The sequence below is a fragment of the Pleurodeles waltl genome, chromosome 3_1 (assembly GCF_031143425.1).
Source record: "Pleurodeles waltl isolate 20211129_DDA chromosome 3_1, aPleWal1.hap1.20221129, whole genome shotgun sequence".
NCBI lineage: Eukaryota > Metazoa > Chordata > Amphibia > Caudata > Salamandridae > Pleurodeles > Pleurodeles waltl.
This window is the reverse complement of record NC_090440.1, coordinates 380,950,984-380,963,501: the sequence shown is the minus strand read 5'-3', so window position 1 is coordinate 380,963,501 and position 12,518 is coordinate 380,950,984. Positions and strand designations below refer to the sequence as shown.

Sequence of the window (12,518 nt, the reverse complement as noted above, 5' to 3'; positions counted from 1 at the left end):
ATCCCACCAAGAGAATGAGACTCTGCAACGGATAATGCTGTGTATACTTTATAACTCAACTCTCTATAATCTAGGTTTTCAGTATGCTCTATTGAAAATAAATCTAAAACAAAGCAGCCAGACTTGTTTGAGGGTTAAGAAATACAAAGATTTCTGCTACTTGATTAATTCAGAGAGTAATTTCAAACTGAACCTAAAATTCTGGCTGGAGTCATAATCATTAACCGCAAAATGAGGAAAGCAAGAGCAGGGGCCAGATCATTGCTGTGCATGAGGGCAAACTTCGAAATGTAATCCAAGGGAAGTAAGTATCCCGGTACTCCCACTAAGCACTGTTGTCCCCTCCTAAAAGGAGGCAGGCCCACAGCTGGAAGCAGCCCTGAGTATGCATAGCATGTGGCAAATAAATAACAGATAACAAGTGTTTTGTAGAAAACATAGTGATCTAAAAATATCATCCACATCGGCTTGAAACAAAACGCTTGCAAAATCCTAACGGAAACTGTAATTATCGTTCTCTGTTTTATTGCCTGTACAATAATTTTATTTGGCCTACTATTCTAGACTTTTAAACACATATAAAGCAGTGGAGTGTTTTGGTAAAATATCTTTCAATACTGAACCAATCCCTGAACTGAAAACGAGTAAAGTTTTGTGCTGCTCTTTAAAGTCACGTCTTACCTGATGAAAAGGAAACATGTCTCTCTTTCTTGTGAGTCGCACTACATTCCCCTGAAGGCTGTGTTTGTTTTGGTTGCAATTCACCTTTTTCCCGCGAGGTTTCTTTATGTACTCTGAAAAGAATAGGATAAAACACAAGTTAGATAAGCTGAAAGACCTTGAGAAGGAATTTTATTTTGTGCGGAAATGATAACTGTGCGTGCATTGTGAGACTGGGGAAAGGAAAAAGAGGTGCGTGAGTGCATGTCAAGGTCAACTGAATTTATTCAGTCCTGTTTTGTATTTAAGGAACTCAGTACATTAATAGCTAGTACCGTCCACGTTATGATTTAATTTGGAATTCATGGTTTATGAAAATAGCTAGATTACAACTCCAAAAAGGAAAGACCTCCAAATTCTACATAGAGACATCGCGGTATTCCAGGATTGAAGCTCTCCCAACATACCTCACAGATTTATGTAACCCCGTGCACGTCGCTTCTTTGGTAAGAGGACAGGTCATATGGCTTGGCTCTTCGGGTGGTGGTTGTCTGTTGAGTCTGTTAAAAGACATGACGATTGGAAGCAGTGTGAAAGTCAGATCAACCAATATCATAGAACAAGGAGATGGCTACCAAATATTTAATACCTTTGGTCTCTATTTAACTAGGTAGAATCTCAACTTTTTGATTTTTGTGTCACTTCGAATTTACACCTTCATACCATTTTTCTGAATAAAGTAAAAAAGTGGATCATTAGTTGGAGAGGATGTGAGTCCTCACCAAGTAATAATGTCACAAGTCCATTGCAGGTCCAGTCAAGTCAGAGTATTTTAAACCTGAGCTCAGCCCCTGGTGGCTATACCACAGAGAAGACAGAATTAATGTAGGAGAAATGTAAAAAGCAATTATCAGTACTAAAACAGTTAGAATGGAGCAAACACAACACAATAAAAATCCCACTCCAGTTTATAAAAAGAGTCAAATTTAAAATACTATTTATTAGACACCAAAACAACAGAATCAGATGCATGGACCTGGAGATAGGAAATATTTTGATTTAAGACTTCTAGAATTCATAAGACCACAAACCGCCGATAGCAGATGTCTGGTCGCCCTAGACCAGGTCCAAGTCACAGGTTGAGACTGACAGAGAGCTACTGCTGATTGGGTACAGGGGCCAGTTTGTCCTGGTGGAAAGTTTCCTACCCGACTTAGAAGATTTTCTGGAGAAAAGTTCACGTCCACAGGTTGTCGGCGGGTCAGGCTGCAGTCTGGGTCCAAAGAAGGGCTCGAAGATGGTAGTCCAGTGAACTGTGGACCTCTGCTCTGATGGGAAACTTGGCGTGGTCAACATAGACTTTGGAAAGCCCCAAGCAGGAAGAGTTCAGAATCTGTACCCATGAACATTTCAAAGGTGGTTGGGTGCTGTTTGACATCATCCTCAGTGAACTCCTTCAATGTTTGACAGTAGCAGTGGGGCTCAGCCCACCCTCACCTGCTTTGCAACCTCCATTATAAATTTAAAGAGTAACTCAGACAGAGAGTACAAGTCAGCTCTCTAATGAAGAATGCAATGCTGCCTTACACTCGCGTGTAGCAAAGGTCAGGCAGTCAGGCAGGTCCTGAGACCTCAGAAGTTGACAGAAATGACATAATGGCCTTTGTTGCAGCTCTTCATCTTCACTTTGGTGGGTATTGTAGTTGAGTACAGCAGAGGCGGGACTGATTGATGCAGCCTCAGGGGTTGTTAGAATAAGCCCAGCACAAGGCTTTGTTTCCTAGGTTCTCATTGTCCTAATGAGGCTACTGGATTTGGGTGGCAGAATTGCATAGATTGTGGGGTACTAAGTATAATTCCGCACCCTGTGATGCCTGTCGGCCTAATCTGTGTTTTCCGCCTAACTAGCAGCACCTCATTTCTGCCTAAGAACAGGGATGATTGTAGCAACCAGGCGCATGACAAGAAAAACTCCTCAGGGGAATCATGGTCGATCAGATCTCACCCCTTTCTCTTGGTTACATTAGTTTCACACAGGAAAAGACAAAAGAGTCAGAATAAAGTTTTAAAAGGGTTTATTGAACTAACTGTGTCTTAGATAAAATGCTGTGTATTGCAATAACTAGGACGATAAAACACAATAGAAACAAAGTTGTGACAAGGAGGGTGAAACAAAAAAACAGTCCCACCATACTCCTAGGAGTGATATATATTATTCCTACGTAATCTATTTTAGAGCACAGTGTAATAAGCCCTAATCTGCACTTCAGGTTTTCCCTCCTTGGAAGACATCATCCCTCATACCTGAACAATGAAGCCTGCAGTCTAGAGAGACACCGTCCTCATATAGGGGGATTCGGTAGTCTAAACAAGCAGCTATAGCGAAGGGAATCAGCAATCGGCATGCAGTCGTGGTCATCTGGCTAAACTTTCCCTCTAACATGTATGGGACAAAGGAGTGTTTTTATAATAAAACAGTTGACATTCTAAGAAATGGTCACCATGTAGGTAAATGTATGTTTCGGTGAATGGTGGAGACACAGAGTACCACTTTTGCTGCAACCCTATTTGACTGAAAGCTTGAGGAAAGCACAAAGTGAAATTATAAAAACGTGATGCTTTCCTAGGCGAAGGAACAAATTGATAGAGAAAGTAAAACAACACTGCAATGTGGCTAATGCTAGAAAAATAAAGCATTGCTGAATAAATGTTACTGGGCTAAACCGCATTATGGTAGGCCTAGTTTGCTAAAATAGCATGTCTAAAATATGGCTAAAATAACTGTACAACACCCTCCCAGTGCCAGTTCACAGCCTAAAATGAAATAAAAGCCTAATAAAATCTATTTCTAACGGCAAAACATAAATGTCAATAATAACAAGCTATAAAGACACGACCATGAAGGAAAAAGAAGGACAATTTAAACTTCAGTAGTGGCGCAAATAAAACCAAGTTCAAAAGTCAGTGTCATTTTTAAATTCGCCAATCATGTCCGGGACAATAGAAGCCAGGAAATCTTCCACATCGGCAGGTGGTAAAATATCCAAATCGTTTCCAAGGAAAACCGTAGAACACTCGTGTTCCACTGACTGAGTTCCAGCGGAGGCAGCAGCTTTTCTTGTTGTGCCCAATGATGAGTTAAGAGTTGCATTATCCACAGATGGCATCTCATAGACTGCTTCCCGTAGCAAACACACCCTCAATGTGCATGTCTGGTAATGAGCCCTCATCGAGAACATCAACATATCAGCGTCCAATGAAAGTAAGCACCACGTAGAAAGACAGACTTTCAGTGCACATTTCAAAATGCACCGAAGGCATCGAAACACAGGCTGCACACAATCCAAAACTGGTTGGAATGACAAAGACCAGTCGCACTCCAGTTGTTCCAGGAGTGGTGCCCCGAAATACTGCATCATGCGTTCACGACACAGTTGCGCTGGTGGAAGCGCTTTCAGTTCTCCTTGATGTGAAGGGACAGCCATTGTGCAGAAAGAATAACAAGAGCAAGATGCCACCTATTATAGCCAAAGTAATTGGAAATCCCCCATAAACACATGACAATATTAAGTGTACGGCTGAAGGTAATAAGCCAAATATAGAGGAGAAGGTGTGAACAAAACCAGACCGAACAGCCTTAAAAAGATGCGCAATTCCAGTAGTACTGGACACGATTAATATTTGTCCCATGAGTTCACCAAAGTGTCTCGGAAGGTTTGTGCTTAATAAGGACTGCATTTCTGCAGATGACCTCGCAACTTGAAGCGCATAGGTCTCGCGCATAGATGTAAGCACCACATATTTTTGAAACAACAAAGCCTTGAGTCTGCTCAACTTGCCAAAATTCACATTTGAAGTAGCAATATGAGGTCAAATCTCTGCTACTTCTCGCTGTTGTGTGGGGGGAAAAAAGGACATTCCCACAACTTGTGATGATTTGGGAGACTGAAACAACATAAGCTATTCCGGCTCACATTCCACAACAGCTCTCACTGTTAAGGAGCACATAGCTACCATTTGAGAGCACCTGGAATGCAGGTCTAATCAAGGAGACTGGAACTCTCTTCAGATAACAAGCCAAATTCGCTGCTGAGACATTACATGTCCCTTGCAAGGACAGCTGTTTACAAACCATCAAATGGCTCACAAAAGTCTCTCATTCACTACCGCTAAGACCTCTTTCATGCCATTGACACATTTGTATGAAAACGGAAGCTCCCACACTTCGTGTATGTAACTATCTCCCAGCCTTTCATATCTGCCTACTGGAATGTATTTCAAGCAGGATATGAATTGAAGTGTTGAAACAGGCAGATATATAACCCTGTGTATTAGCCATTCAGCAGACAGTATTTCAGGGATAGTAAAAGGCAACTTTTCTAATTTCTCAATGTTTAGCATGATATAAGTTGCTTCCTTCTTAGCCATTATTTGTTGTTGTCATGTTAAATTAAATGTAGACAATATGTTCATTGTGCTAACGTGTTGCCAGGGAACGTGACCTGCTTTCAGTGTTTATAGTTTCCAAAATAACTGCATAATGGACCTACGCTGACTCTGTCCATGGTGTAAAGATGACACGTCACTCTGTACTATGACTATTGCAGAGAATATAATGTTATTTAAAGTGTATATCCAGTCAGACAGGGTGTTAATACCATTGTCTACAAGGGCTAATGCTTTCTGTAAATTTTCCTGATCAATTTACATTAACCGGGCAGCCGCTTCTTGTTGGGAAAGTTCCAAATCTCATTATATACTGCATATAAGAAGCGCTTTCAGCGTTGTCTTCTGGTGTCTAATAGGAAGTCCTGTAAATCTGTTTTGTAGACAGGAGACTGAGGTGAGCATCTAGTGAGGAACTTTTCAATCATTGCTGGCATAATTTCCCTACACTGTGTGTTGTCACAATACCCGAGTGTTCCTATGACACATAGCGAGGGTCCGGCCTATTTGCTCCAACACCCCCGTGGAGTTTACAAAACGCATATGGCACCCATTGGTGTCTACAGGCCCAATAACCACCCACCAGGACATGAAAGTGATGTGTTAAATGTTCCATTCTGGACCTATTCATGAGGCTGATCTTCAGATGCATTTATACACTTTTGCCATTTATAATATTTTGCAGGGATAGGAATACTGGGCGCATTCAATTCCTTATTTTTAGCCAAATCTAAACAACTTGTTTTTTGTACAGTTTCAATCAAAAATATAATTTGAACAGGTATCAGGCATGCTCTAAATAAAGCTTCCCTTTCCCTTATTTGCCAATTTTTGTTCCCCACACACTTTTCAAGTCTATCAACTTCAACCAGTAAGGAATCACAATAAGTTAATTTTGCATTGGTCAATAAAACATGTTGACTTTCCATTACTGGCAGTTAACAATAATACGACTCAGCATTTTTAACATTGTGCGCAGAGACATAGGCAAACCTTTCAGTATACGTTTAGGAACATCTCACTGGCGGGTTGGCCAGTGTTCCCACTGGTTGTAATTAAAAATAGTCTTTGGGGTACTTGCTCTGTGAATAAAATGTTGTCCATAATAATTATAACAGAACATATCTCCATAATTTTCTTTGGATTGAAACACATCCTCATTTGCAAATACAGTATAGCACTGCAAATCAGTCATCATAGAATCAACTGTTTTCACATCCCAATCATCAGAAACTACTTTGGGTGTAATTACATCATTCATAGAAAGTCTGAATACATATGGAATGTGAATGACCTCCGTCGGGCCACATATATCAAATAATACTTTATCCCAAACAGTCACATCAGGATTTGGTATAGTAGAAATGTTCCTTAGGGAAAAGTCCCTGCAGACTTTGTGAAAAGAAAAAAGTGGTTTTAGGACTTCATCCACCAGTTCAACTGTAGAGCGTGCAGGAAGGCAATGACCATGTATAAGTAGGAAGAAAACAATGACAAACCCAGTTCAAAGGACCAAGGCAAGTACAGCCATAGATAGTTCCATGGAAGAATGAAATAGTTAATTTTAAGCCAAATTATCAGTTTGCATGCTCTTGACAGTTCTGTTGCAGTAGAGGCAGATGAGTCAGTGAAAGTGTTATCGATGTCAGCAAAATATCCAGAAGCAGTTCGTGCAAAAACTGGAGCCATGTTTGGAAGAGGGGAACTACCAGAAGACTCCCTCTGTGGTTCATAGTAGGCTATAATATCTGTTTGTGTAGAATTTTAATAGAATCAATCAATATCACTGGTGTTATTTGTAGTATTAGAAATTAGTGGCACCAATGAAAGCTCATTTTCCACCCTTCCCAAGCTCAGATAGGTATCAACATTGCTGATTAAAACCTGTAGGGGAACATCCTGGTATTTAGTGAGAGGGATTCGGGTACCACCCAAGAGTCCCCTAGGTCTGCTGTGCAGGATGGGCCATATGGTGTAGCTTGACATTGACGATGGAGACAAAGCGATTTTCTTTGGAACCAGGCAGCGGTGATAGAAGGACCATTCTGGTACTGTGTATTTCCAGGACTGGAACCGGTGCACAATAAGAAGGACTGAATTCCTTTTTTCACAGCAATCATTTCTTGTGCTAGATCCCCAGCTTTTGGAAACCAGCCTGTAGATGTTATTGGTACATCCCTTATTCCTAAGGAGGCAGCACTGGCAGATGTGCTGTTGTCACGAAACTGTTGTAAGTCCTGCAAAACGGTGACAATTTTATTTATGTCAATGAATGAAATGGAGACAAGTTATGCAGTTGGACCCCTAAGTAAGCCACTGCGTCCCTGAAAGCCCGTGAGGCAACAGCAGAGCCCTAGTCTGAGTGGAAAGCCAAAACAGCAAATGTGCTGATAAAGACGTGCAAATCTTTGATAACAGTTCCAGCGTCAGCCGAGCATTGTTGCCAAACACATAGAAATGTGGAGCATAAGTCAACAGTGACTAAAACATATTTATATGCACTATCAGGTGTCAGGGGAGCACAATGGTCCAAGTACACGCTTTTAGACCTGACAGCCTAAGGGTGGTCACCCCTAACTTTTTGCCTGCCTCCCTCCACTTTTTGGGCACTGTTTTTGCTGGCTTTTAGACTCTGCGCACTTTACCACTGCTAACCAGTGCTAAAGTGCATATGCTCTCTCTCTTTAAACATGGTAACCTTGGATCATACCCAATTGGAATATTTAATTTACTTATAAGTCCCTAGTAGAGTGCACAGGGCCTGTAGATTAAATTCTACTAGTGGGCCTGCAGCACTGGTTGTGCCACCCACTTTAGTAGCCCCTTTACCTTGTCACAAGCCTGCCATTGCAAGGCCTGTGTGTGCAGTTTCACTGCCACTTCGACTTGGCATTTAAAAGTACTTGCCAAGCCTAAAACTACCCGTTTTCTACATATAAGTCACCCCTAATGTGTGCCCTAGGTAACCCCTAGAGTAGGGTGCTGTGTGGGTAAAAGGCAGGACATGTACCTGTGTAGTTTACGTGTCCTGGTAGTGTAAAACTCCCAAATTCGTTTTTTACACTACTGTGAGGCCTGCTCCCTTCATAGGCTAACATTGGGGCTGCTCTCATACATTATTGAAGTGGTAGCTGCTGATTGGAAAGGAGTAGGAAGGTCATATTTAGTATGGCCAGAATGGTAATACTAAATCCTGCCGACTGGTGAAGTTGGACTTAATATTACTATTCTAGAAATGCCTCTTTAAGAAAGTGAGCATTTCTTTGCACTTAAATCTTTCTGTGCCTTACAATCCACATCTAGCTGGGTTTAGTTGACAGCTCCTTGTGCATTCACTCAGACACACCCCAGACACAGGATACTCAGCCTCACTTGCATACATCTGCATTTTGAATGGGTCTTCCTGGGCTGGGAGGGTGGAGGGCCTGCTCTCCCACAAAGGATGGCCACTCCTTTAGACTTGGGGCCATTAGCCCTTCAGGATTAGGGTAAAAGACCTTCTTCATCACTCTACACGTATTTTTCACGTTTACATTTGCATGACTTTGTGCTTGCTGTGTCACTTCCTTGTGAGCTGTGGATTGCTGTGTGTCACTGATACGTATAAAGTACCATCATTTTTGTTTCCCTTAGGCCTCCATAGGGTAGCTCCTGACAGGTAGGCCCTCTATTTCTATAATATCTGAACTCCTCCTAGTGGAGTAGCCTCTTTTTTCTTGGTTTTGTAGTGCATGACACTGAGGGATCCTAGGCCCTGAAGAATGCCCCTAGACCTCCTTTGGCTCTTTTTTTATTTATTTTTTATTCAATTTTTAAAACACATAAACCAAAAAATATACATTAATACAAACATATCCTCAATGAGGAAAATCAGAAAAGGATAAGGCACATTTCGAACCATATAGCTTCAACGGGTCCCGTGACACAAGAAGTTCTCTGCAAAGTCTTCCCCGCATACATTCAATATCAAGGGGACCATTCTCAGATACCTTCCCCACCGGTGCAGCGAAGGGGTCCAAAGCCCCGGTACAGGAGAGAAACTTACACGCCAATGGTCATGACCTAGCGTCAACAAACAAGTAGAACTAAAAAAAAAAAAAAACAATTTGCTAAAACCACTAAGAAGGCAGGTGGAGCAAGCAGCCACAGCGCGCAGGTTTATCTTACAGCGTGGTAACACACATGATCCAAAGGGGGGATGAACCTCACAGGTGGGAGCCACCAATCACGCAGCACACTCCATCCGGGCAGCCAAATATTCATTCAGGGAGGACCAGATATCCTTGTTGCGGAACCCCTCTGGCATAAGTCCCCAAAATACCGACAGCTGATCATGACAGAAAGCCGCATCTTGCAGCCAGTCAGACCTACAAGAGCTCTCCCCCGACCCCAGCACATGGCAACCCTGCGCTTAGCCAGCAACATGAGGAGACCTACTAGGCGTCTGTGGGGGCCCTGAATCTCATCCATATATCCCAGCAGCGCAATCTTAGGGGAGGGAGTCAGCTCCAAATCTATCATTTTCAGCAATCGACTGCCATACCTCCATCCAAAAATTCCGCACAGTCCCACGCCAAATGAAAAAAACCCGCATCTTGAGTCCCACAGCGAGCGCAGCGTGCTTCCGCCAGCAACCCCATGGAATGTAGTCTCTTGGGCGTATAATATAGTCGGTGCAAGAACTTAAAGTGCAGCAGGCGCAGCCTATAATTCGGGGACAATGCTTTCATGTGCGCGCAACATCTGCGCCACATTGCCTCCGGGATAGGCTCCCCCACATCTCTCTCCCATGCAGTCCTAGAGGACTCCCCAAGGCCACCCCTCTGCTCCTGCACAGAATTGTACAGCTTTGTTATCAGCTTAGAAGGGGATCTCCCACCGCAAAGTACCTCCAGAGCACGAAACTCCAGGGAAGCACCAGGCGTGCCAAAGAGTCGATCCCGCAGCAAAGCACGAACCCGGAGAGCATAAAAACGCTGCAACGCAGTACCCTCGCAGCCCGAAAGCGCCTCGGAAATATCCAGCAGACGTCCGTCAACTACCCAGTCTCCCAGCACCATCAGGCCAGCATCTCTAAGGAACCTACGCACCCCTCCATCCCGAAACATCTGAGCATCAGCAATTGCCATAACAGGCAGCGAAGGGGCGAATGGTATAGAAACCCCGGAACGCTGCATCAGCGCCCACCACGCTCTCGCCGTGCAGGCCACTGTGTCGATTCCCCTCGGACGGGCAGGTACCCGCCTACCGAGCACACGCACCAAGCCGTCCGGCCACACAGAGTCACTCTCAGGCGCCAAATGTGGCATATAACGGGTCGGGTTTAGCCAATAGTACGCAAAATGCACCTGTGCGCAGTGATAATATAATTCCAGGTCTGGGGCAGCCAGCCCGCCCTGTTCAAATGGCAGCGTCATCTTCTCTCAAGCAATACGTGGCTGTCGCCCTGCCCACGGCAATCGAATGAGCGCAGCTCTGAGGCGTCGGAAATAACCTCCAGCAAGCGGAAGTGGAAGATTCACAAACAAATACAGGAATTTAGGGAGTACCACCATCTTGGCAATAGCAATGCGACCGATCAGAGAAAGTGGCAAGGTGCTCCAGACCTCTACCTTATCCTCCAGCCATGTCAGCGCTTCCCCGTAGTTAGCAAGACGTAGTGCATCCTCGTCACAACACAGGTGTATGCCCAAATAACGCACCGGGCCCTCCGCCCAGACCAAAGGATATCGAGAAACAAATTTCTCCACGCTAGAAGTCATAGGTAAGATCATCGACTTCGACCAGTTTATAGTGACCCCGGAAAAGTTCCCAAAGCGCACAATTTCATCTAGTAGCATATCTAGATTCTTTCCTGGGTTCCGCACGTATAACGCGATATCATCCGCATATAAAGATATCAAAACAGGACGTTGCCGAAACTGTAAGCCCTTGCTACTATATTTCTGTCGCAATCCCGCCGCCAACGGCTCCATCGCAGCCGCGAAGAGAAGCGGAGACAGCGGGCACCCCTGGCGCGTACCCCGAGAAACCGGGAATGGAGCCGACACACTTCCGTTGAGGCGCAACCTGGCAGTGGGCAGAGTATAAAGCAACCTAATCCAGTTCACAAATCGCGCACTGAGTCCCACTCGGCCCAGAAGCGCAAACATATACTCCCAAGCCAGGGAATCGAAAGCTTTGGTCGCATCAAGAAACACCGCAGCTACATCATCACTCGCCTCCAGTGAGCCCGCCACCGCAAAGAAGGTGCGTAGATTATGACTCGTAGACCTCCCAGGAACAAAGCCTGATTGATCTGGAAGCACCAATCTGGAAAGAAGTGGCTGCAAGCGAGCCGCTATCATCTTTGCAAGAATTTTGTTATCAATATTTATCATGGAGAGTGGGCGGTACGAATCACACTGTGTCGGGTCCTTCCCAGGCTTCAGAACTGTTATTATTAAAGCCTCCCGGAGGGAGGCCGGGAGCGACCCAGTCGCCAGAGACTCTGCATACACCTCCAGCAGACACGGAGCAAGGATGTCTACGTATTCTTTATAAAACGCAGGTGTCAGCCCATCAACTCCTGGAGACTTGTCTCCGGGTAGACTTAGAATCGCAGCTGCCACCTCCTCCACTGTAAACGGCATATCTAGATACGCCCTGTGTGTCTCTTCGAACCACACCAGTGCGATGTTTTCAAAATACTCCTTCATATCTGCCTCCCTCAGACCTACCGGGGACGCATATAGCTGCGAGAAGTATTCTATAAATACTTGCATCACGCCACTCGATCCGGTCACCCTGCCGCCCTCAGCGTCAATTGTCTCAGTAACGTAATTACTGGCCCAGGGTCTACGCAGTAGTCCCGCTAGTGTTGTCCCGGCTCTCTCGCCTTCTCCGTACCTACGAGCTTGTGCGTGTCTCCCAAGGAAACAAACTTCTCTTAGAGAGGCCTCCTCATACGAGGAAACCTCCCGCCTGATTTCCACAAGGACCTCGCTTGACCATGTCGCCGCCAACCGTCGTTCCAGCTCACCAAGCCTCCTCTCAATATCGGCCATCTCCCGCCTTAAGGCCTTCACAATCCCATGCTGCTTCACGAGACACACCCCACGAATAACCACTTTGAATGCCTCCCAGACAGTGCCGGGAGATCCCACCGATCCTCTGTTCTCAGCAAAAAATAGCCGGATCGCCTCCCGTACCTCCTCCCGGAAGACCTCGTCTCGAGCGCTCCGCTGGGCAATCGCCACATAGCCGTCGGCAGCAACTCACTAGGTATCACCAATTCTAATAGCACCGGCGAGTGGTCCGATAGAGTACGGGGGAGATGTTCTACCGCTCTAGTCCAAGCCTCCACATCTCTGGTGCCCAGCCATCGGTCAATACAAGACCAACTACTATGAAAGCAGTTTAAGCAGGTGCCC

The 12,518-nt window shown here is 44.8% G+C and overlaps 1 protein-coding gene across 1 annotated transcript in view; it reads right to left on the bottom strand.

The window, feature by feature from the left end:
* SH3GL3 (SH3 domain containing GRB2 like 3, endophilin A3) overlaps positions 1 to 12,518 on the bottom strand; it is a 529,409-nt gene that overhangs the window by 53,187 nt on the left and 463,704 nt on the right. The window contains exons 5-6 of the mRNA XM_069222567.1: positions 1,128 to 1,220; positions 682 to 794 (exon numbers count right to left, since the gene is read on the bottom strand). Coding sequence (XP_069078668.1) covers positions 682 to 794; positions 1,128 to 1,220 — 206 coding nt within the window. The remainder of the gene's footprint in view (positions 1 to 681; positions 795 to 1,127; positions 1,221 to 12,518) is intronic.